Source organism: Haemaphysalis longicornis, unplaced genomic scaffold (genome assembly GCF_048455015.1).
Source record: "Haemaphysalis longicornis isolate Haplotype H1 unplaced genomic scaffold, Haemaphysalis longicornis Haplotype H1 scaffold_12, whole genome shotgun sequence".
Taxonomy (NCBI): Eukaryota; Metazoa; Arthropoda; class Arachnida; order Ixodida; family Ixodidae; genus Haemaphysalis; species Haemaphysalis longicornis.
The window spans coordinates 98,643,575-98,668,859 of record NW_027526225.1 but is presented as its reverse complement, the minus strand read 5'-3'; the positions used below and the strand labels follow the sequence as shown (position 1 = coordinate 98,668,859).

At 46.5% G+C, this 25,285-nt stretch overlaps 1 protein-coding gene, 1 long non-coding RNA gene and 1 pseudogene across 3 annotated transcripts; all 3 read left to right on the top strand.

The window, feature by feature from the left end:
• The first annotated feature begins 331 nt into the window (after positions 1-331).
• Positions 332-1,496, top strand: LOC144162089 (uncharacterized). The gene is made up of 3 exons (XR_013320605.1): positions 332-556; positions 658-736; positions 845-1,496. It is a non-coding gene; the product is annotated as an uncharacterized LOC144162089 (long non-coding RNA).
• A 1,391-nt stretch (positions 1,497-2,887) lies between these two features.
• On the top strand, positions 2,888-24,626 carry LOC144163057 (protein YIPF1). 2 transcript variants are annotated; one of them, XM_077693847.1, is made up of 9 exons: positions 2,888-3,029; positions 3,292-3,331; positions 3,439-3,548; positions 6,809-6,989; positions 11,917-12,033; positions 17,035-17,189; positions 18,598-18,717; positions 20,778-20,840; positions 24,419-24,626. In XM_077693847.1, exons 1-9 carry the CDS (start codon positions 2,991-2,993, stop codon positions 24,557-24,559), a joined length of 966 nt encoding a protein of 321 aa, XP_077549973.1. In that variant the 5' UTR covers positions 2,888-2,990; the 3' UTR covers positions 24,560-24,626. The 2 variants fall into 2 exon arrangements, with proteins under 2 accessions (XP_077549973.1, XP_077549974.1); XM_077693848.1 differs by lacking the exon at positions 2,888-3,029 and adding an exon at positions 3,097-3,196.
• LOC144163054 (uncharacterized) lies at positions 21,297-23,908 on the top strand (annotated as a pseudogene).
• Positions 24,627-25,285: the final 659 nt, after the last annotated feature.

Here is a 25,285-nt window from a genome sequence, read left to right as displayed (position 1 = left end):
ACTATAAAGTTAATACTACTGGCTGCTCCAACATGATGACCCAATCGGGGAGCCATTTTGGATAGTATTTTGATAGTATTCAATTACGACATCAATTGGCTGAAATTTAATTCTCTCTCTCACTCTTAATTTGAAACCTTCAGAAATGTTCAGAACTTCAACCTTTGCAAATGTATATTTATGAGGCAATTAATTTTGATATTACAATCAGCAATTCAAGATAAAGTCCTTAAAAAACATAACAAACAAACACTAATGAAAACTTTCCGACACGAGTAGCAAAATTGTTTTGAAATAAAACCCCAATCCAATCGAATCCAATCCATAGACGGACAGTGGACAAGTGGTATTCAACGTGGTGTTGGCGGTGTAGGTTGTAGGCGTGTTGGTCGGTTGCACACGCAGTCTTCTCTGAATGCATTGGAAATGTAAGGTGGTCTGCAAGAGTGTGAGAAGTGGCGACGATGATGTCGCACACCCATAGCAGTGTGTTTCGAGATGCATCTTTACGCTGAACGCCGCTAAGCCTCGCACCGAAGGAAGCGTGTCTGTTTATGTGAGTATACTGTTTATATGTGAGTTTTCCTTGCCATTTTCACTCCTCATAGCGTGAGCGGTGTTATTAAGAATTAATTTGTCTGCCTAAATATATTTCAGGGCTGTTCATGTTACGATTGACGGGTTCACGACATCGCCGCGCAACGCAGTTCGCCATGCACGGGACGTTGTTGAAGAGGTGAGCTCACGCCACTCAACATTTCAGTGCCTTGTTGTTTTAATGCCCGAAACTGCGGTTTATTATAAAGTTAACCCATTGTTCGCTTTTGCCACTCACTTTGTGAAGGTCCAGCCAGCCTGCGGCGAGCGGAGCACGGCATGGACAATGGCCTGGGAAAAATTGCTTAAACGACGAACTGTCTGCATGCTGTGTGTACAAACAGAGCAATAAAGATATTCATTCATTCCAATGGGAAGACCTATTGGCGTTCCAATGGGTCGGCCAATAGGTCGCCCAATTGGACGGCCAAAGGGTCGTCCAAATGGCCGGCCAATGGGTCGTCCAATTGGCCGGCCAATGGGTGCCTAAAACATTATTGGCCGACCAATTGGTCGACCAATTGGCCGACCTATTGGAACGCCAATGGGTCGGCCAATGGTTTTTTTCGGCTGGGTCTGGCTCCAGGCTCTGGCACTGAGGAGTGCAGTGTACCGGTAGAGGGAAATGGACTCGATGCCGGGGCCACCACCTGACCGGCCCAGGAGAAATCGCAGACCTCCAGTGCGCTTCCAAGATTATGTGCAGTGATTTGACAACTGTGAGGGCTCATACAGACAGTGACTGTATTGGTGATTTCTGCGTACAGACAGTGACCGTATTGGTGATTGTTTTGTGAAGACAGGACTGTCTAATGATTGTTTGTTCCCAGGGAGGGATAGATGTAGAGGCCCGCAGAAGCACCAGGTGCCGCCATATTATCCGTAGACGCCAACACGTGGCACCACCTCTGTAATATGCGTACCCCGCCTCCCCCCCCCCCCCCCCCACACACACACACCTATAAAAACGATGTGTAGTGCAGTGTATCTGTACGGCCGACATAACTACTTATGCTTACGAACAACTATAGTCCACAGCAGTCGTGAAACACGTCTGTATATAACGCCAGCGCATTTGATTACCTGAACAATTATTCGCGCACGTTCATGCTGCTTTGTTTGTAAAAGCCCTTCCTTTTTTTCCCGCCGTGTTCGCAGTTGTGCAAGGTGCGCCGGGCGTTTACCGGCTTCTCGTATATACGGCCTCGCACTGTTCGATGTGGAGATGGATGACGTGAACTCGTGCCATGCGCGCAACAGGTACGGCCACGACACCCTGCTGCACGCCGGCCGACGGGAGCTCCAGAACATCGCCCAGGGCGAGCGCTTAAATTTCGCGAAGGGCGGTACCCGGGCTGCGCCAATAAGGCATTAGTTACAAAAAATAATTTTGATGTAAATAAATTTGCGGTCTAAGGCATGTTTAGAACGGCGTGAGCCTCGGAAGTTTTTGTTGTCAGACATCAAATATGCATGGAACCTTAGCCGTAAAAGCAATAAAAATTAAGCTTCGCTTAAAGCACTTTGCTTTCGTGTGCGGTTTGAACTCGGATGTCCACAGTAGGAGCAATTGGTTCCTTACAATTGCGCTATTTTTGCACGTTAATTGCCATAGGTGGAAGAAAAGTTAAACATATGCGTGCCACGTACAAGCGAAGTAAAACAGGCCTGCACCCGGCCGAGACTCGCAGAACCTTGCTTCAAGGGAAGCTATGGCCTGTGCCACCAGCCTGCCTCATAGAGTTTTTTGAGAAACTCTATGGCCTATTTCCCGTCGAAAGACACAGACGAAAGCCGAGAGAGGCCGTCACCACTCCGGAATCGGAATGACTGTACATTCATTCCATCTTTTCATAACCTCTGAATGGAAATTTAAAAGAATGGAATGTTTGCAGGAATGGTCTAACTAAATGGCTCGAACAAATTTCTAAACTTCGACAACATCAGGCGCGTGAAATAGAGCTGTAAACTTCGCTGCACTGTTTGGAAATCGACGCGTTGGTGTGCCTTCTTTTTTTACGAGCGCCCGCAACGAACACGGCACTGTGCGGCAACGAGTGGTTTTAGATCGTCTGATTTAGTGGTATTTGAAACACCTAAATAAACGACTATAAAGCAAGAAAGGTGACGTACTGATTCGTACACCTCGTGTGCGAATTAGGACACCCCAAGCGTGCCCAAGATAAGTGTGTTTTTGTTCGCATGTTGCGTGTAAAAAAACTAAAAATTGTTCGCACAAGGTCTACAAATAATTTTTAAATTGAGTCACTAAAATAGGTGCTGCCTCTGCTGGCAGAATACACACACTCCTTCCACCAAGCACAGCTGGCGCTACCACTGGCCACTGGTGCACTTAATTTTTGGCCACTAATAGGTGACGACTGCCTTTAAAAATGGCTGCGCCTACTACGGCCAAGATAATTGACATCGATGTAAGATTGTTTTTACTTATCAAGAAATAATATTATGGCTAGTAAGCGCTGAAAGCAAGCAGTGAGTTCCATGGTGCACGTAGCTGTGGTATTGCTTAGTGCTGTCGTCTGTATGCATTTACTTGCACGCGCTTGCCGTATCAACGCACGGTCCTTGGGACAGCGCGGTTTGTCGTCCCAAATCTTGACAGCTGTTCCTGACGGCTGCATTGTGTGCTGTTAAGCATTTGGCAGTAATTGTTAAGAAATTTTATTCTTTCAGGTGGACCAAAACGAAGCACAGGCAAATCTGCAGTTTCAAGGTAAGAAGAAGAGAATATTTCCCTCGCGCAGTCGGAATTCCGTGCACGTCAACATTGCTCGCCGGCCCTTGCTTCGCACGCTAACTTTTGGTGCTGCGTTGCTGCAGATTTTTCCGACACGCTGCAAGCAAGCAGCCAAGCTCGGTCCGGCCGGCCCACGAGTCAGGCGTACACCAGCTTCTCCGACATGAACGATGACGATGAAGAAAGCGATGAGGTACGTAGGCGCGCGCTTGGCAGCAGTAATTTCAATTGTACAAGCTGATGAACGCTGCCATTTTCTTTGCAAACTCTTGGGCTTTGCCGTGATTCACTGATTTCTGGGCTCAGAGATGGCATTGAAAGTTCTCCTGAGATCGTCGGGTCTCGAACCTTCATAACTGAACAGCCTGTACACAGACTTCGCCCCTCTCAATACTCGAGAGAGTGTGGATCGAATCGTTTTCAGATCTTTCCATGCACTTGGGCAGCACACAGCTGCCATTGGGAAGTCAGAACTACACCACCATAGATTCTCAATCGAACTTTGTGGGTTCATGGAAAGTTAGTAGAACTTAGCAGAAAAACCAAATTAGCTGACATCAAAATACTGTAGGGTGCAAAAGTCTGGACTTCACGTAAGCGGCGGCCGAAACGCATTGAAGCGCCACCTGCGAAAAGGCGCCTGCAGCTGCTGCCGAGATACTGGCTGCGCAGCCTATGTTAACCGCATGCATCTTAGTTTGCTCACATGAGTAAGCAGAGAGACCGAACTGCATCGCTTCAACTGCACATGTTGGTTTCTCATCTTTTCAAGGTGGTTCCGGTGAACGGCTGAGTTTGTGGATGCTATCTGTGAGCACCTCAACGGCTGGCTGGCTTTGTTTTTGTTTGTTGTTGTTACTCCTTGACCTTATTCAAAAGGCACACTCTTTCAACGTATCACTGTACGCTAATTGTGCGCCTCAGACTGGTCCAGCCAGAACGCTTTAAAATTGTGCGACACGTGCTCAGCCGAAGCGACACCGTTTGGTCCTTCTGTCTGCCAAATTCCAACAGCGTATGAACTCGAGTGAGCCAGTGAAAATGCATGCAGTTCAAATAGGCTGCACAATCAATGCCAATGCTCTTTCGCACACAGGGGCTGCGATGTATTTCCGCTGCCGCTCACAGAGAACCCAGACAAGTACGTAGTACATAGGATGTATCCGATCACTGCACACAGTTCTAGTCGCACTCTTCTGTTTTTGTTTTAGGTGCGGAGTACCTTAGGACCGCACAGTGTCCGTCGCATCCGTACGCATAGCATTTACAATCGCAAAAAATCACACAGACACCGGCAGGATTTGAGCCTGCGCCTGGTACACCAGACAGAGTTAGCGTCAGTCGTCGTACCCATTGGGCTATGACCGTGAGTCAGTACCCGAGAGTCAAACGGCTTACTCCCTCGCCTATAACAATGCGAAGTACCTTAGGCCCTCCCAATGTCTGTCTACGTCCATTTGTGCACACACCAGCATCAAGCGAAATTTGATTTGAGCTGTGAGTTGCAGTTTCATTTAGGGAATAATCAAGGTGCAACTCGCGGCTCAAATCGAATGACGGTCGGGGCACAACTTGGATGTCATTTTGAGTCCCCGTATTCTGCACCCTCGCCATCATCCACGGAGTGGAGATGCGTCCATTTTTTTAATTTTTCAGTTTTTTGTCAATGCTTTTTTTTTTTTTTTTTTGTGAGGTGAAGAGATTGCGGCATTGTAATTTGGACCATCTCAGTTTAAATATTTGGCTTTTCTGTGCATACTTTTATCTTTGCTTGACACGTCTTTTATACTTTTATTAGGTCAGAGTATACTGCACAACATGTATATTTCATTTCAGTTTGTTAGGAGCAAATTATGTGGTCATGCTTATCGGTCTTCCTGGCATATTTCTTCACTACAGTCTGTGCGTGCTAGATTCTGTGAGCTCTCAGGGCGAGCCTAAATGAAACATTGGATCTCAGTTAGGTGATCATATCCCCCACAAAAATGGAAAGAGCATTTCTAGCAAGAAATCATCACTTCCATATGCATTTCTAAGTAGATTTGTAGATTCTAGCTGGAACCAACAGCTTCTAAGTAGAAAAATTCTTAGTTTAGCTAGAGATGATTATTTTCTGCTTGCATTTTTTTTCTTCCACCCGGACTGACAAATTCTAGCTAGAAGCAACAGCTGCCAGCCAGAAAAAAATCTCAATCCAGCTAGAAATGAGCTAGAAACTGAATTTTTAGCTAGAAATTCTACCTATTTCTAGCAAGAAGAAATTTCTGGTTCAGTAATTGAGCCAGGAAAAAATATTATTTGCATCCAGCCAATCAGTCTGCTGTGGCATAGAAAGCGCTGAGCACAGTAATTTGCTTCCAGTTGCTCTGTCAGCAAAAAAAGTTTCACGAAAGGTAAACCATCTAGCACGGACGTTAAAAACCTGGTACAGGAATGGTTGTGCAATGTTTTGCGATATTATCGCAAGCAGCATCTCTTACATTGAATGATTATGCTTTTTTTTTTGTATTGTAACCAGTGTTGATTCATTCCAGTCCCCATAAATGGGGTCTCAAAGTTGGCAGCTGACAAGTCAGCTATACTTATAAGGGCCCACATGCTGCAAACAACCAAACTCATTAGAATTTCTTTCTGTATTAACTGCATTCCATTGATGTACACGTACCGAGAAAATCATAAAGTTCTATTCTGACCAAGCAATTTCCTTTTTTAATGGAACCACAAACATGCCTTAATGAACATAAGGCAGCATTCAATTTGGGCTGGTTTGTCTGCTCTGGCATCATAGAATGCATGCACTCACCTATCTGCTCTCACACAACTTCAGCTTTTGAAGAGACTGTGCTTGAAAGGTCTACAACACCAAAAATTAAAGTTGGTCATCTGCAACAAGGCTGTTTGCAACAGTATCAAACCACATGTTTAGTGATAGGTATGTTTGCTTTCTATTTGGCTAGTTGAGCTGTTCGGAGCTCAAAAGTTCCGAGTCCATTTTGAGTTTTGAGCCCGAGTGAGCACTGAGTTCTTTTTGAGTTCCGAGTACATTTTGAGATTGAGTACATTTGGAGTTTTGAGTTCATTTGAGTTCTGAGGTCATTTTGAGTTTTGAGTACATTGAGTACATTTTGAGTTTTGAGTACATTTGCATTTTGAGTTTTGAGTCCACTTGAGCTTTGAGTCCATTTGAGTTCCGAGTTCACTTTGAGTTCTGAGTACATTGAGTACATTTTGAGTTCCGAGTTCATTTTGAGTTTTGAGCCCGAGTGAGTTCAGCGATAAGAGTGTTGTTTGGTTTTAGGTTGGCAAATAGTGAAAGGGAGCTACCGTGTCCCTTTTGTGTGCATTGGGTGCAGGGCCTCAGCTGGCTGTTGCAGTAGCTGATTGGTTGGATCGAGAAATGTTGCCCTCACCCAATGTGACCGGCCGCGTATGAATGAAGCCTTCCCTACGCAGCTGCTGAACAGGGAGCGGAGGGAAGCGGGAGCGCCGTCCTTCTGGAAGTTCTCCTACTACCAGAGCCTGTTTGACGTCACCACCAACGATGTGCTCGACCGACTGCTGTGGTCAGCCGTGCCCCGCTTCTCGGGCCCCACGTACCTGGAGAGAAAGATCCGGCCAAACCCTGACCTCTACGGTGCGTTCTACTACTCTTCCACTTAAAGGCCAACTGCACTCAAAATTTCGACCTCTTGAAAACACTTTTTCCGTATTGTCTGCTGATAAAGAAAGCAAGATAAAGAAAGCAAATGCAACAGCTCAAATACGCACATAAACGCTGCAAGCGGTCAGCAAAAATTGACGATTTTGAAACTGAATCGAGGAGAGCATGGCCATTAAAATGACGTTGCAGCCGGCAAGCGAGCAGCCGGACGGTCAGCAGCCCGGGAGCAAGCCTGCGTGCAAGCTCTATGCCTGCACGGGGCAGCAAATGGGTGAAGCTCTTGCAGCATAGCTCGACCGGTTCTCCAGCTGCGTAGCTGGCCAGAGGATGAAGCCCCCGTCGGCTGGAGGGTCACAGGCGTGTCATGGCTGTGCAGCCGGCAGGTGCAGCAGAGTCTGTGGCTTTAAACGCTTCTGGCTGATTAACGAGGCATTTCACGGGGCTACCACTCATGTCCCAACTGATTTGGTACTCACGACAGATTAAAAATAAATTTGGTCGAGGTAAAATTTAAGTGCAGTTGGCCTTTAATTGTTGTTGTTGTAAAATTTGTTATGGATAGGACGGCACTAGGCCTGTTGCGGTGGGAGGGGGAAAAGGGAAGGAGGTTATGTGCGTCGCACTATGGAGGCTTCACACGCAAATGTCCACAGTGAGAGTAGAATTCTCTTGTGGTTGTGTGTTGGCCGGATCCAGTCCTCGTATGTGAAAAACATCGCCCGGCCTTTAATAATGAGCCCATTTGGGGGTGATAAGCGCTTTGTGCACTAGCCTTTGCTGGCTCTGCCGGACCCCTGGTGTGTTGTCAGTGGGCTTCCACAATTATCAGTCCCGGATCGTCCGCAGACTGCTCGAGACGCGATCCGGCGCTCGACTTTCCCACGTGTTCCTATGGGACTTCGGGTCCGAACACAGTCCTCGGACCGACTGCGGACCATCCAGGACTGGTAAATCGAGGATGCCCAGTGCCACCAAAAGTGGGGATTTTGGTTCTAGACTGTGCCTCGCTCCTTGTGTAAATCAGCTGGAACAGGGGAAAGCAGTTTACTCCTTGCTTCGTTTTTGTGAGACATGTTGTTTTGTTTTAATGAGCGTATTTTTACAAAATGCCTAGAATTTTGTCCAAGGGTATTTTCGATAAAGTGATGGCCATCGGTGTTTCACAAAAAAGCATCTCATCTGGCACTACTTTGCTCCCCCAACCTAACATAACGTAACCTCACGTAATGAACAGAAAGAAATAATTTAAAACACCAATAACTAACTCATGGCATCACAGATGTAATTAAGTTAAACATGTAAAAAAAAAAAAAAAGAAACTGGCAAGAGCCGGATTAGAACCACCATGCTTCGCATGAGCTAAGATGGAACCCCCTACGACGTAATGGGCAGGCGCTTCTGATCTCTAGCAGCCTAGATTTAAATATTCAAATGCTGTTGGACGCACACTAGCCAGGCATTTAACATTGATCGGGACTGCTGTCGGTGGAACTCTTAAAAGTAACTGCTCTAAAACCTTACATTTTCACAGCCCTAATTATTAGAAATAGCTTCGCTAAGGGGTTCTCCGGGACCACGAAATGTTTGTGTGGCCTTGTACTTCATGATTTTCATGGATCATAAAATTTACGACAATTATGATGTGCTAAAAAGTAGGTCTTACCGTGTGTTTCTCAGCTTGCATGATTTTGGGATCATGTCCGTCATGCCTGGGATCGGGCCGGCCAAAGTGGAATGGTGAAAATGCTTGGAAATCTTTTTTGCGCGCTCCCACTTTTTAATGTGCACGGGCTTTCATAGGAAGAGTGCTCTCATGTCAAACAGCTCGAGCTTGTGTCATTCTTCTTGATCCTGAAGAGTGCTTGTTCATTAAGAAGGCACTCTGAGTGTAGTGGTTGATTTTATTCATTAGTACCGTAGATTTAGCAATTGCAGGCTGCAAATGAATACGACACCGCCACTTTCTTGGCTGTTGCGGTGACTGTACAAGGTTTAGGGGAGTGGCTGTACAACCACTTGCCATGTGAGTTTCCTAAAGCAAACTGCGACATGTTCGCCTTCTTGTACGAAACTCAAACTGTGCCAAGTTCACGCTAATTAACCCTGGAGGATGTAGCCGCTGCGGCAGCTTTTCTAATGGAGGCGAAAAGCGAAAACACCCGTCTGTCTGAGATTTCGGTGCCCGTTAAAGGGGCCCTGAAAGGCGTTTTGAGCACACTAAATGAACTAGCGCAATCGTTAGATTGGGTCGTCAACGTCATCTGTGCCAAGTATTACTCTTTTACGCGCAGCGGAAAGCTCACACTTTTGTTGCAAAGTTTGTCGCTTTTTTCTCACCCTTTCCTTCGTGTTTTTGGACGCCGCCATCTTCACATGTCTACATCATCGATTCCCAGATGTTCGTCATGAGCTAGACATCCTGCTATTGGGCGGCTTTTTCACGCACTTCCGGCAAAGAGATGAGTCGTCTGCTCAGCGTCGGCTCGCCGGCTGATCTGCCGGCGGAGTGCCGGAGTGCTTGGACATTTTACGACAAACGAAACAAGTGTAAACAAACGTTTAACCGTTTGTATTAAATGCAGCACGGCCATAACACGACATGGATATTCCCTTACCTGAGTACGTTCCGTAAAGAAAGCGTTGAAGCCCCGTGGCACTTCTTTCGTGCAATCACAGAGAACGCCCTGAGCCGAATGCCCGGGTTTGACGCATACATTTTATTCTACTTCAAAACAATCCAGAGATGGGTTTTGAACGAACACAACGTCGCAACATGCGTTGCAAGTCTGAACCGCGATTGAAAGACGATGGGTTGCCTCCTCCTGCCCGTCGTAAATTCGGCACTCACCTCGCGCGCGGTTTGCGGGGACGAACAGCAAGTCACTTAACTCCGGCGCACAAGCCGAGATGGCTTTTAGCCACGCACACTGCACATACCCCATGCGAAGTTGAGTCGTACGTCGCTCGAGAAAGATAACCCAGACCATGGGAAGCACTATCCACCCGCAGAAGCACAACGTCGCATTGCATCGCGAAACAAAGACGTCCACAACACACACACACCATCGCCTCCTGTAATGTCAAACGCATCTCGCACTTCCCAATGGGAGTGGGTGGTACGCCTGCAGTGCCCACATGTCGCGAGGTGGGGCCCCGAGCTGAACCGGGAACACGCAACCGTAACTGAGTTCTACAGTGGTTTGTGCCTTGTTGTCAAGGCAACCGATGTTTGAGATTCTCAAAGAAGTGGCGCTCGCTCCAGCGCTAGAAAGCTCAGAGCCGCGGTGGAGCATGCTTTGCCAACGTTGCCGCTCTCCACCACGCGTCGCCCCAAGCTGAACTGGTCACGTGATTGAAGGGTTTTGTGCACGGGTTCTGTATCGATTTAAAATGTCTTTTTCACATGTCGCCGGCAGGAATTACGACCGCCGCAAAATAAGACCCGGCACCAGCGGGGCCACATCTGATACGGCACTTTTTGGATAAACAGTGTCGGTGCATCAAAGGGAACGAGCGCACGATCTTCCCCGTACGGCTGCGAGTTCGCCGCCGATAAAAAGTCACGTGCCACCGATAGCAACTGCACCAACGAACACCGCGAAAGGGCAAGGCGAGGCCGCCGCACACATGCGGCCAGATTTTTCGTTCGGTTTTCCAGCATTGAGCGAAGTGCGGGATTCATGGTGTCAACAAAGCTTGCCCGTAGCAGACGACAGTAGCAGCGCAATAGCGGAAGTACGTCACCGCTGCGGAGCGCAGCATGATGGGAGGCAAAGCTCGCGCGCCGTCAACAGCGGAGAGTAAGTCGAAAGGAGGAGGAAACGCGGAGCGACGATAATGCGCGGTTTTTGATTTACGATTTCTCAGCTAATACTCATCGCTTTAACAAAATTCTTGCGGGAGGAGATTGCAAATACATTGCTTTATTTGGGTACATGTACATCCATGCACCGGCGGAAGGTATTTCAGGACCCCTTTAAAGATCCCCAGGAGGTCATAATTAATCCGAACCCCTCCACTACGGCGTGCCTCACTGCCTGTGTAGCGTTGGCGCGTTAAACATCATAATCAATCAACTCTGGAGTATGTGAAATCGCAATCTGGAACGGACTGTAGTTTTTGCACCTCACGCCAGCGTCTTCCATTTTTTTATTTATTTATTTATTGAAGTTACCCTCGTGGCCCCAGGAACATTATTGAGGGGAGTGGTACAGCCACGATCAAATGTTTGCGGACCAGGGAAGTGCAATTTTAGGATATTTGTCTTCCTATAGCAGCCCGACAAACTGTCGAATGCATGTGAAATGTCGTATAAGTACTGAACTGATGAAAACTACTGCACATAGTATTCCGGGCAGCCATGCGGCAGAGAAATAACTCAAAATTGCTGCTTTCTTGGTCCGTAAACTTCTGCTCCTGGGTGTACGTTGCAGTACAACCCAAACAAAGGATAACAAACATCACAGAACATGGAAAAGTGTACACAAGGCAAAATAGGATGCATTTTTCCCCATTCGCGTTTGAAGTTGTTGTGCTTACACCTGCAGCCCCTGTAGAAGTGTGCTGTTTCAATGAGTACTATGAGTGTCGTTAGCAGTTGGGGTGATGTGCAAACTTGGTTAAAGATCCCCAGGTGGTCAAAATTAATCCGGAGCCCTTAACTACGGCGTGCCTCATCGCCTGCGTTGCGTCGGCGCGTTAAACCCTACAATTAATCGATGTGTAAACTTGGCCCTGCACAGTCGACGTCTGTTGGATGCATATCGGGGTGCAAACAACACGGCAAAGGGACCAGGCACCCCGTACCAGGACCGGGACCGGGACCAGTACCGGGACCAGGAGCAGTCTGCCGTGATTGTGCCCTACTGTTTGAAGCTGAAGCGTTGCGCTTTACCCCCAGGTCCCATCTGGGTGGGCCTGACGCTCATTGTGACCACCTCGGTGAGCAGCAATGTGGCCAGCTACCTGCAGACGGCCGGCCAGAGCAAGCACTTCTGGCACACCGACTACACCCGAGGTGAGAGCCGGGTACAGCGCGGTGTAGAAAACCTGGGGCTTTGCACGGTGCAAGTTCAAGTTGGGATTAAATTAATAACGGTAGAAGAATTATTGTACTGTACCGAGAGAGGGCACAAATTTTTTTCCCTTCTCTCCCTGCCCCTTCGGTAGCATTGTGGAAAGTACTCAAATGTTGAGTTTGGAGCAATGGTGAACAGTGAGCGGTGAACTTCTAAGAATACCGCGTTTTTTTCGTTGAACACCGCCTATGTGGAACACCGCTGCTGTGTTCCAGAAGCTGAGCCCATCGCAAACGCAAGCGTCTGGCGTACACGCCAACGGAGCAGGACCAATGTGGTCGCACCTTTGCCCAAGCGACCCACAGTACTGCTTCCGACCCGCAAATCATGCTCCTTTCGCTGTAGCGTACTGTGACTTCACCAAACGATTCGCTGACAACCCGTTTGGTTTCGTTCGCACGGCTTGCGAGCTCCTGGGGTTTCAATTGGGTTTACGCAATGCTCCGGCGCGTGTAATCCAGTGTCTAACGTTGATGCGTCGAATGGTGCTGTACCGATGAAATATAAATAGCAATGTGCAAGTTCGTATCGATGCACAATAAACATTCAAATGCTCCTGTGAGGGCAACATTTCACTTTCGTGTTTTACCGATTCCTATGAAAGAACGATCAACCACATTTTTTTTCAGTCAACGGTGAGGGTCAGTCAACTCGCAGTAATATCCTATGGCTGAGCAATTTAGTTTTTTTGTGCGACTTCCCTGGGTGCCATGCTCGCGTGTAAGTGAGAATTCATTTGCCAAGTGAACAGTTACTGGCATGACAAAATGCAGATATTGAAGTCTCAAGTAAGGCCCTCAGCCTCCATACTTTAAATGAGTACTAGAAGGATTTGGGTATCCGAGGGGCAGAAACATGTGGTAAAATATGTTAATCATTTTTAACTCCAATGGCACTGACCAAAGTTGGGGGGGTGGAGGGGGGGATATGTGATACGGTGTGCACTTAAAAAGTGCAAAGCTAGTGAAACGTGTTTCAGGCCCTTGTACTACATAAGGAGTTTCTTTTTTGCCATTTTCTTTCACTGCTATTTGCTGTAGGTGATCTGATCAGATGCACGTTTACGTGCGGAGCCTCATTCTTTGAACACCACCACGTGTTTCTTCACTTAAGAAAAGGAAAGGAAATGCATCAAAGGGTCTATGAAAAGAAAATACAAGTTTGGTTCAGGACATATTTGTTATTTTTAAACCTATGTCCTTGAGATTTACACATTAAGGGTATTTTAACATACTGAGCACAAATGTGCAGTCAGTTTTCATCTATGTGGTGTCAATTCAGAGTTGTGCAACATGTTATGTCATTCCATCTCGGGCAGTTTTTTAATTGTCTACTTGAATACTTTTTATCCCTTTGTGCTCTAGAAAGACAAGGGAGTGCAACTATACCACACAAGCAATTTTAAGCATTGTTTCTACAAGCATTGTAAGCTTATTACATGTCAGGTCATCAATTACCAATATTTTCATAAAACCAACGGCATAAAAAATTGTGCTAGCAAAAATAAATTGTGCATTTTTGTGGTTTTATTGCACTGTTGAGGTCATAAGCTTTCAAATGGAGCAAGAATGATACAAATCTAACGAGTACATCCCGAGATATTGTACCCGACAGATGACCTCATTGGGAAAAAATTAATTCTGAGAAAACAAGGTACGAAGTTTGGAAACGTGGACGAAAATAATCATTTAGGTAACTTCAAAGGGTGACAGCTTTGTAAATACTTATGGTTCAGCTATGATATTTTGCAGCAGGCACATTCGTTGGGACCTGTAGACTGCAAATAAAATTAATACAGAAAATTGATTTTTTGGCACATTTTCGGTCCTCAAGAACAAGTGTCCCCCGCTTAAAAAGACTGCTTTTTTTCAGTTACAATGACACCAATTTTATCACAAACTTCAAGCAAATAATCGAGATATTAAGGAAAGCAGAGGAAGCAGTGGCAGTTTACCAACCACTTTCCGGTGATTTCTCTATGACTCCACACAGTAGCCTTATTTGTGCGATTTGCGGTCAAAAAAAAAAAAAAAAGCATGACCGGGTGATTGTAGTGCGGCCGGTAGTCCCCTTTGATTGCATCACTTGAATGCCAACATGCAGTCAGCTGCCTGTTAACACGTTGATAAACGTTCCTTTATTGCTGGCGGCCGAAATGACATCACGCCGGCCCTTAAAGGGACACTGAAGTGAATTTGTCAAGCTCCCGTTTTTGCTTGCACTGTGTAGACTGGCTCAAATTAGCACACTTTTCATCGTTTTTACGATTGACAAATCGGTAATTATTTTACAAAGCGCGAAAGAAGAAAAACTACCATGCGCGGTTTGCGGCGGCCGCACCAACTAAAGCTGTGACGTTAGGAGGAGCGGGCACCGTGATTGGACGATGCCCAAGGTGAGCAACCAAACAAGTTTCGGTTTCGGTTTCGGTTCTGTAAAACACAACCGGTGGCGTTGTTGGATGGGCATTCTCAATGACTCAGTAATCATCGTACCGCGCTTCTGCCATGTTGTCAGCTGTAAAAATGCATAAAGATAAGCCTCCTAGGACGGCTTGGAATCGTAGCATTCACTAGCCGAAACCTACGCAGTGCATGAACGCCCTCCGCGTACCCGTAGACGCCCAAATGTCATGCGCTTTTCCCCCATAATTGGAGCTTGCCTCCCTCATGCCTGTATTGTAAAAAGCGTGTTCGCACCAGGCCAAGGGTCTGTTCATTCTGGCCTGTGCCCACTGCCTGCAAGCAGTCGGTGCTTATGGCAACAGCACGCCAACGAGAACTCGCTAGCGCGCCAGTGCCAGCCTGCGCGCGTTCTGTGAACTAGTTCGTGTAGCCATGAACGTTGCGGCCCAGGAAAAGGTGAACTCAATATAGAAAACATCGGCGGAAAACAAAAAAGTTAACTTACAAAAAAAAAAGCATGTACCCGCAGGGATTCGAACTCATGACTTGCAAAACAATTGCGGTGACATACCCAGCGCCCCAGACTACTGAGCCACGGAGCGGGACGCGAAGGCCTTGCTAATATGGGGTATATATTGTACAACCGGTTTACACTTTTATTTAGTTTTGGCATTTCAAGCAGCTTAGGTGACTATTTGTTGTACTGCGATCGTGCAATAAGCGTCGCCCGAGTTTCCACAGTAGCTCACGTCTAGCAATTGCATTTCGTAGACGGAAAAGCGTTCGCAGATGCGTAGTCGTGCTGCTGACCGCTGTGCTTGTTCGCCCAGCGCAAAAAAGTGCTTCCCGCGCCCTAGTTTTACGCTGTACGGTAAAAATATCAGTTGATTTTATTTCCTTAGTACCTATATTGACTTCGCTGACTCTTCTCCCGCCTTCAAGAGGCCTTATATTTTCCTACTGGCGTACCAGTCAGCGAAGCGTCGCATGTGCGCTTGTGCAGCACTTGTGTGGAGCGAACTTGACTTGGAGCTAGATACAGTGTACAAACAAACCAAGTAAAGAAAGGCACATTCTTCCATTCACAAACGTGTCCTGGCTTCGTTTCAACTAAGCGAACGAATTGCGACCAAGAAATTTTTTTTAACCTCCTTGATTGCAACGACCTGCCGGCGGCTGGCGGACGAAACGCTGAGCCGACTGACTCTGTCGGCCGGGGAGCCGTGCAGTAGCGCAGCCGTGGCGCAGCCAATTGCCAGCTCATCCCCTCCTGACGTCACACGAAAACGCCACTGAAAATGGGCGAGCGTAAAGAGAGGAGGACAGCATTTTCGAATTAGTTTTTCTACTAAATAAAATCGCGTAAACGCGCCTAGAGTGGTCGAAACATGGCCTGGGGACTCCGGACTACAATTTGCGCTAGTAATCCCGCAATGTTTACATATCACTTCAGTGTCCCTTTAACACATCACTGTAGAAAAAATTTGAGAGTGTTGTAATACCGTAGTTACTTGAATCTAGGCCGCTCTCGATTCTTGGTCAACCCCCAAAGTTCGGAAGGACAGAAAAAAAAAAAGCTTACCTCGAATGAAAGCCAAATGAAAAAAGGCACTCGACTGAGACTGGAACATGCACTTCATTACGCTTGCAGTGCTCGTTGTAGCATGTCCAATGCTCACTCGTCGTCGTCGTCGTCGCTGACATCGAGAGCACTGCTCTTCCAACCATTTTTGTGGGCTCGTCCGACAATTTTCTCAGGGAAAACTTCCCCGGCTGGAAGAGTCTTCCTCTTAAAAATAATGTACGGCGGCAGCTTTCGCCCATCGGTTGTGCAAAACATCACGGTGGTGAGTTGCTTCTCGTAGCCTGCAGTTCTGACTTTTACTTCTTTCGCGCCCTTGTCATTCATGGTGTAGGCCACGGGCATGTCAAAATACACCAGGGTCTATCGGTGTTGCCTGTCTGGCCCAGTCTGTAGTACTTATTTTTCAGTCGCTTCTTAATCACAAAGTGCTGGAATGCGACTATCTTCTCCTCGAAGTCACGGCGTAGCTTTTGACACACAGACGTCCACCGTCACGGGCCGAACCCGAAACACTTCAGCGAAACCAGCAAACCTGGAGGCAGTATATTATCTCAATGTTGCACACTGTAAGCCTGTGGCCGTGAAATGGCATTGAGTATCTACAGTGACAGCAGTGACAGGAAAGCCGCATCCTCAAATCTAAGCCAACCCTTGACTTTTGTCAATGACTGTTAAAAAAAAAAAAAGTATCGGCCTAGATTTGAGTAAATACAGTATATCTTGCGTTTTTTTTTTCAGTTAAAGAGTGCCTTTTGTGGGTAAAATGGAGCTGAGTGAGCGACCTAAGGCTGGGTCTTTCAAATTGGACACACCTGTATTTTGTCTTCATGGCCCCAATTAAATGCTGAAAAGGGCAACGGTACACATACAATAAAAGGAGCTAAAAAAGATTTTTAGAAGAAAGTGTGTGCCGAATCGAACTAACGAGGCACTGACCAAATGTGGTGCAGTGTCGTTTGCGGCCACGACCATCGTCCTGTACATTTTCTTGGTCCCGCTGGTGCTGTGGGCCATGCTCAAGTATCGGAAGGTGGAGTCTCGCTACTCCCTCCTGGAGACCCTGTGCCTCTACGGCTACTCCCTGTCCATCTATGTGCCCATCTCGGTGAGTCTCATTGGCGGGGTGGGCTGTGATCGAACCGAGCGGGTGGTGGCCTCTGTGAGTACGTTCTGAGAGAGTTAAAAAAAAATTTCAGAAAGTCACCCGCTGCAATAGCGCGGTGACTAAGCATTGTGCTGCTGAGCCCGAGGACGCGGGTTCGATTCCCGGCCACGGTGGCTGCTTGTCAGGTGGAGGTGAAAAGTGAAAACCCCCGTGTGTTTTTACACGCTAAAGATCCCCAGGTGGTCGAAATTCATCCGGACCTGCTGTGGTGGCTCAGTGGCTAAGGCTTAGTTCTGCTGCTGAGCACGAGGATGCGGGTTCGATTCCCGGCCGCGGCGACCGCTTTTCTGATGGAGGCGAAAAGCAAAAACGCCCGTGTGTTTGCGATTTCGGCGCACGTTAAAGATCCCCGGGTGGTCAAAATTAATCCGGAGCCTTCCACTACGGCGCACCTCATAGCCTGGGCTTCGTGTTCCAGCTAGTGGGAGGGGGGTGGCCGCAGGTTCTTGATTGTGACGTGTTTGTTATGCGAGTTTCTCTAGTGTTGTGTGCTTGTAGGCCTGTGGGAACACAGAAGTCAAAGTCTGGAACACAAAGCCTAGAAGCTTGCAGGTGCTTCTTGCAGGAGATAGGGAATGGACTGGCGAGATGGAACAGTGACATCTGGTGGGGGTAAAAAGATGGAGACAGGCTTTGGTCCCCTGGATAGGGTATACTAGAAGGCAGAGGTGTGTTGTTTGGGGGAAAAAAACCAATGGAGAGTGCGGGTCCCTTTTGCGATTAAAAAATCGTATGGAGTGCAGGTGTTCCCCAGAGAACTCCTGCTGTAGCCAGCGCCATTTATAAGTTTTTAAATCAGTCAACCTGGGTTCGATTCCCGGCCGCGGCGGCCGCTTTTCTGATGGAGGCGAAAAGCAAAAACGCCCGTGTGTACGAGATTTCGGCGCACGTTAAAGATTCGCAGGCGGTCGAAATTCATTCAGAGCCCTCCACGACGGCGCGCCTCATCGCCTGCGTTGCGTCGGCGTGTTAAACCCTACAATCAATCAAATCAATCAACCTAAACAGTTGTTTGACATGTTTTATCAAACTTTATAATGTTAAATAAATATATAAGACTATTTAGCGCATTAAATAAGGATTAATTTAATTAACAAAACTTCTGAAACCAACTGGTGGCCGCCAGGGGCGCTGCTTACAACAGGAGTTCCTCAGCAGAAATTTTCGTCGCAAAAGGGACCCCCCTAATCACACCTCTCTCCTAGTACACTGTGCCCTAGAGTGTGGGTGATGATGATGATGATAGCTGTGTGGCCTGGGTTGGTGGCTTGCCGTTTCCCACCGCGAAGAGGCAGGGAGACAAGCGTGGCTCTTGGGGAGTCCCCCTCCTTCTCCCCTTTGTGTGCAGATCCTGTGGGCTGTGGAGCTGTGGTGGCTCCGCTGGCTGCTCATGACCGTGGGCTGTGTGCTGTCGGGCCTTGTCTTGGTCGCTACCCTGTGGCCCTCGTTCCGGGACGACTCCCGCAAGGTACGACTCCGGGATGACTCCCGCAAACTGTTCAAGTTGTACAGGCCATAGAGTTTCATACTACAGTCGAACCTCGTCATAGTGAGCACGGGTATAGTGAATTATCGGATATAGCGAACTAACTACGAAGTTTGTTTGGTCACGCTTCATTTCAATGACACCTATTCTTTGTATAACAAAATGGTAACCTCGAAACCCACACGATATCGGCTATAACGAAGAAATATTTGGTTCCCACGAGGCTCAAAACTCGACAGCTAACATAATAAAAGCAAAATTAAAAAAAAGCGAGACAAAACAACCATTCTGTAGGCCCTTTATTGCGGGGACACTGTGAAAAACTTCATTCCGCTCGGACTGTGAAAAGCCACCAGGCGAAGGCCACATCCTCCTTCAAGTGAATAAGAAGGCCGGCCTGTTTTGCCAAACGAACTTTGTTCTGTTGTTAGTTCACGTTCTCGCATTCCGATCTGTTTAGTTTGAAATTCCACAAGGAGACAGATAAGGACTACCTCGTTTACAGTGGGTTCGAAGCCTAGAACATTTCGTTTTTTATCTAGGATTGTTGCGCGAGCCAGATTTCTGATTTATTAGAGCCGATTTTTACCCGTACGGTTATAACGAATACCGGATATAACGAACTAACGAACAGTGAAGCTTGATTGACGATACGAAAACTGAACCAATGAGCATTCAGTATCTTATTCGTTGATGAGGGTTCAGGAAGATGGGAGAGCTGTAAAAGACAGGAGAGGTCAGTATTTGCGCCGGAAATAGCGGTTGGAGTGGGAAACTTCAAAAAAATTGCTCAGTGCAATCGAACAAGCGGACTATTGGCATGCAAAAATGGGAAAACATACAGTGTGTCTTTTTCAAGTAGTGTGTGCATTGTGCAGGATTTTTTTTAAATGTTTCCATTAAAGATGTGCGCATATCTGTGTGTTTGAATTCAAATCTAATTTGCCTCTTTTATGACTACTAATTCATTTCGTCGTTTGAATTCCTGATAGTCAAGGTTACAAATAATTCTAAACTTGTAATTTTTTAAGTCTGTAATTTCTTTATTCTTGCTGCAGGCTTGCAAGGGTAATCTTATTGATCCAAGTCGAATTGACATACACTAACTGCCTTTGACCCGTTTCCCTGAATGATAAACAGCATAAAAAACACAGGCTAATGAATTGCAGTAAAACCAGGTTCTGCCGGTAATGACACCTCCCATTCAACCTTGTAAAGGGCCAGGCACTTGTATCCCGGCACTTGTATATCGCCCAGGCACTTGTACACATAAATTCTATGGCTTAGATCAAACTGAAACACCGCGTATTTTTCTGGTAATCTTAGCGTGGAAAATGCAAATTTGGAACAACATTTTAAAGTTTAATTTGTGCGGTCAGGAAGTTTAAACGCGAAGTAAAAATTCTACAATTTGAAACTTTTTGCTGCCTTTCAGTTCGAGCTGAATTTTTATTCATTAAAAGATAATGAAAAAAAAAAAAAAACAGAAACTCCGAAGTTTGAATTGTCTTTGAAATTTGAATTGCCTTTTGAAAGTCTTTCGAAAGATGGCTTCACTACAACACAGAAATACATTGTTGGGGAGGCGTTTCTTTAGAGTCCGTATAAGTAGTTTGATGCCAACAGATGGTGGCCCTAGCACCTTTTTTTAAATGCATGCATGAGACCCGAAGTATCGCTTAAAAACAGTAAACACCAAGCCTTTTAAATGTCGGCTTCACTGCATTATTTGAGGGCAACATAGGGGACCTTATCAAAAACAGACCTTATCCTTTTATTAAAAAAAAATACCTTGTCCTTTTATTAATAGCATTTTCTAATGTAGTGAAAGGGTGAGATATCAGGCACTACAGACGGGTGGAGTTTTTTCCTTGTTGAGTCCGCATAGTAAAAGATCAGAGAGCCCTGCTACGAAGTGCAAGTTAGGCCTACCCTACAAGGCCTATTTGGCTACTTCTGCTTTTCCCAGAGATATTGTCTGTGCTATGCAGTGGGCTGGTCTCGTGAGCTGCTGATGTTGCCGTGTCCTTTTTCCCCCACAGGTGGCATTCATCACATCTCTAGTCATTTTTCTACTGCATGATCTGCTGGCGCTGGGCTTTGTGGTGAGTGACTTTATGTGGTAGTTATGTGGTACCAGTGGAACGGAGGTGTGCAACCAAATAGGCTTACACTTCAGGGGGGGGGGCAGTGATGAATTGGCAAAGCTGCACAGAGGGCATGATGCACTATTTTATTTCCCTTTCTCACCTAACCTTTCTCGTTAGCACTGTTATCTGGTGTTTCTGATTTCGTGACTTTTCCAGGAACTTTTTCCGAAGTTTCTCATTCTGAAACACCTTTAGTTTCAGATGTCTGCTGCCCGTTATTTTTAATGCTTACTCAGGGTTCGCACAGACCCTTGAAATCCTTGAATATCCTTGAATTTGATAACATTAATTCAAGGGCCCTTGAAACTCTATAAATGAGCTCCTTGTAATCCATGAAAATTTAGTGGACTTTGTTTCAATAAAGCAAATGAACGACGTACGTATTTCTGTAAGTCACACTGATTTCAAAAACGCTTTTACTGAGGAATGACTGCGAAAACAAGTAGCTTTGACAGAAGAGCAATAGCAGCAAGTTTCGGTTTCTAAACCGGCAGCGCCTGCGTCGTCTGGCAACAAATGCGAGCCAGAAATCTAATCCAATCCAACGCGAGTTATATCAACGGTCGGTCGGTACTCGTGGTACTCGGTCCGTGCGTCGGTCTCGCGCGTCATTTCTCAGCGAAAGTTTGCGTTTGTGCTGTGTGCAGTGCCTGCAACTTTACTTTGACAAGATGCCAGGCGGAAAGTGCAAGTTTCAGTCTGCGTGGCTGGAGCACAGCGAATATCGTCACTGGGTGAGACCGAAGACAAGCGACCCTTATCGAGCGAAGTGCGCAGTATGTCAGAGGTCGGTCGACATTGCAACAATGGGGAAGTCAGCGTTGAAGAGCCATCAGAAAAGTGCCAAGCAACGATCCAAAGTTGCGGCAGGTGAGGGCTGCTCTTCCGTTACGAGTTTTTTGCAAGTGGCAAACGTCACAGAAACGATTTCTCAGCGGGAAAACACGGAAACATCCTCTCGAGCTGCGACCCTTGACGAAGACTGCAGAAGGCATGACTCCGTGATTGAAGCCGAAATTTTGTGGACGATGAAAGTTGTGTCTTCACACTACTCATACAGCTCCAGTGGATCAGTTTCCGAGCTGTTCTGAAAGATGTTTCCAGATAGCGATATCGCGAGAAGCTTCACTTGTTCGGAAAAAAAATGCGCGTACGTCGCGTGCCATGGTCTGCGCCCATTTTTCGCTTCTCAAGTCTTGGACATGATGGAGAAATCTGACCATTTTGTTGTCCTTTTTGATGAAACGTTGAACGAATACCTGCAAAATAAACAACTTGATGTTCACGTGAGACTGTGGAGCACTTCTGAGGTGACAACAAGGTATGTGACATCGGCATTCATGGGCCACAGCACAGCGGACGACCTAATGAAGAATTTGACGGAAGCGCTGGCGTCCTTTCCGATGAGCAAAATTGTTCAGCTCTCCATGGATGGCCCCAATGTCAACTGGAGTCTTTATACAATTTCCAGCAGCACATAAAAAATGACTTTCAAGTTCAGTGTTTGGATATTGGATCGTGTGGACTTCACACAGTGCATAATGCCTACAAAGCTGGAATGCATGCAACGGGCGGGCCAGTTGACACATATTTGTCCAGCTTATTCTCACTCTTTCATGATGCACCGGCCAGGCGTGAAGATTTTATTCGAGAGACAGGGAGCAGCGTGTTTCCACTTCCTTTTGTATCTCACCATTGGATCGAGAACGTGCCCGTACTGGAAAGAGCCCTGGCCACATGGGAGCACCTGAAGCAATACACTGAAGCAGTGAGTGGCCGCAGGCTGCCCGTGCCAAAATGCAGAGCTTATGAAAATGTCAGTGCTTTTCTAAATGACCAGCTTGCACTTGCAAAACAACTTTTCCTAAATATTTCCATGGTTGTGCAGCCTTTCCTGACTGTTTTTCAGAGTGATTCTCCCAAGACGTTTTTTCTGGCCGAAGAACTTGAAAGTGTTCTGAGGAGCCTTCTGTCAAGATTCGTAAAGTGCTCTGTAATGACAGAAGCCACCAGCATCACGAAGCTGCCGCGAATTGATGTTGAAGATGCTGTCGTTTACACAGAACTTGAAAAGGTGGATGTTGGACGTGCAGCCGAGAAGATTTTGAAAAGCAGTAAAGCGAGCGCCAAGTGTATTCTTGAGTTTAGGTACGAGTGCCGGAAGTTCCTCGTGAACATGATCCTGAAAGTCATGGAGAGAAGTCCTCTGAGGTACCCTGTCGTTCGTGGGTTGTCATGTTTCGACCCCACAGAGATGTCCAAGACAGACACGTGCCTTGGGAAGCTAAAAATTGTGCTTAACTGCCTAATCGACAACAAGCTTCTCGCTGAGCACAAACGAGACATTGTGTGCACACAGTACATTCAGTTTTGCCTAGAAAAACGGCATGAACTACAAAACTATGAAAAAGATCATGAACGTCTTGACAGTTTTTTTGTGCGGCTGCTGAAGCACGATGCTTCTTTCTTGCAGTTATGGGCTGTGCTGAAACTTCTTCTCCTCCTGAGCCATAGGCAGGCCTCAGTGGAAAGAGGCTTCAGCGTCAACAAGCAGGTTGCGGTCGAGAATTTGGCAGAGCTGTCGTATATTTCTCAACGAGTTATCTGCGAGGCTGTGAAAATCCATGGCGGCCTGCTGAACGTTTCAATTTCAAAAGAGTTGAAGGCGTCAGTGCGCCAAGCCCGGCATAGGTATGCTGCATACCTAGACGAGCAAAAGAAACAAGCACTGTCACGGCAGGCAACTTCAAAGAGAAAAGAGCTTGAGCAAGAGCTCGATAAGATGCAAGAAAGGAAGTCAAAGCTTCGAAAAACTCTCAAGTGCCTGCTGGAATCCGCACTGTTTTTCGGAAGAAGCTGAAGCGAAAAACGACCTCACCTACTTAGTCAAGGCAAACAGCTTCCGTCGAACTGCTAAAGAAAAGGAGCTGGAGATAGCTTCTGTGGAAAAAGAAATCCATGCGAAAACTGCGCTGCTTTCATAAGTCTTGTAAGCAAATAAAATTTTGCTAACACTCCTTGAATTTTGCCCATTTTCATCCTTGAAATCCTTGAAAAGTCCTTGAATTTTCAGTCAAATATTCTGTACGAACCCTGCTTACTGGTCTTGATTCACATTGCAAACAGGTGGCTAATAAAAACTAAGCTAAGCCTTGTGGCAACAGAGAAAGACAAAAAAACATGCAATTCCAACCTGTCGCACGCGTACGCAGAAAGATGTGGGAAAATACGCTTTTTGATGCCTCTTTAGGCTGAGGTACAAGCTCTGGCCATTTATTCTGACAAGCTCGGTCTTGACCCTCCATGTTTGAGAGCTTATTAAGTGAATTTCTGCTCTGGATTGCCTCCCTGTCCTCTTTATGCACTCTCGCTCAACCTGTTTGGGTGGACAGTTGTAAGGTGAGTGGTTCTTTGCGAATGTGTCACAATCCCCGTCCCGTTTAGGCAGAAAAAGAGAATGCCTATCGCCTCTGCTCAGCTGTGATGCTTCTCCGGTGCTCAAAGCGACATTCAAACTGTTCTCGACTTTTCAGGAGTACTTCTTTCAACACGGCACCCCAACTCCTGGTGTGGCACCCACCTCGCTTCCGCCATTGATTGCCTCGACAGCGAGCCCTCATCTCAGCGGCAATGACACAAAGAGCGTTCTATTGCCGGTGTCTGTGAAGCATTGACGTTTGGTCTGGAGAGTTGGTGCCTGCTGTGATACAGTCCATTAAACCAAAGTGTTGTCATGTGCCCTTTGAGCGTCCTGTTGCTTGAAAGCTAGAAATGTGTGCTTGGTAAATATTTGACTTAGCATGCCCAGGCGTATTTATTTCTTGCCGTAATATATAGTATGACCACAGCTGGTGCTGGCTGGTGTGTTTCGGGATGCTGTTTGAGTAAGTCAGAATTCTAATTGCCAGGGGACCCATCAAATGTTATTGCAGCCCATCATGTAACTGTAATTTAATTGTACGTTATGGTTGAGCAGTGTCATTAAGTTGTGGGTTAAAAAGAAGTAAAATAGGCAATAAAAGCAAAGTGTGCTAAGTTGAAAATTTTTTAACGCTTACTTTTGAAACTGCCAATGGCTATATGTAATTATGTGACACTGATGGCGTTGAATAAATGTCATAACATGCTTTCCTGACCATACACCCTTTACTCAGCACTATGCTCTATTTGGCAGGTCCTGTGGATTCGCAATCATCTATAACTTCTTCTCGCCCAACTTGCAGTTGAATGTGGGAATTGATAACTCATGTCCTGTGCTTTATAGCAATTAAATGGTGGTGTGAACTGCTGGAATCTATTTCAGATGCGAGCGTGTGCTCTTTGCCTGCACATAGTAGTAAATTCTAGCCACTGGCTTTAGCATCATGGTTCTCCAAGTTTGTTCACACAATAAACTGTCA

What these genes read in the sequence shown, in the direction of transcription:
- LOC144163057 (XM_077693847.1), top strand. Translation starts at nt 2,991, where the DNA reads ATGGCTGCGCCTACTACGGCCAAGATAATTGACATCGAT. An exon ending in GCACACCGACTACACCCGAG is followed by an intron (nt 12,034 to 17,034) that starts GTGAGAGCCGGG and finishes AATGTGGTGCAG; the next exon opens with TGTCGTTTGCGGCCACGACC. An exon ending in TGCTGGCGCTGGGCTTTGTG is followed by an intron (nt 20,841 to 24,418) that starts GTGAGTGACTTT and finishes TCGACTTTTCAG; the next exon opens with GAGTACTTCTTTCAACACGG.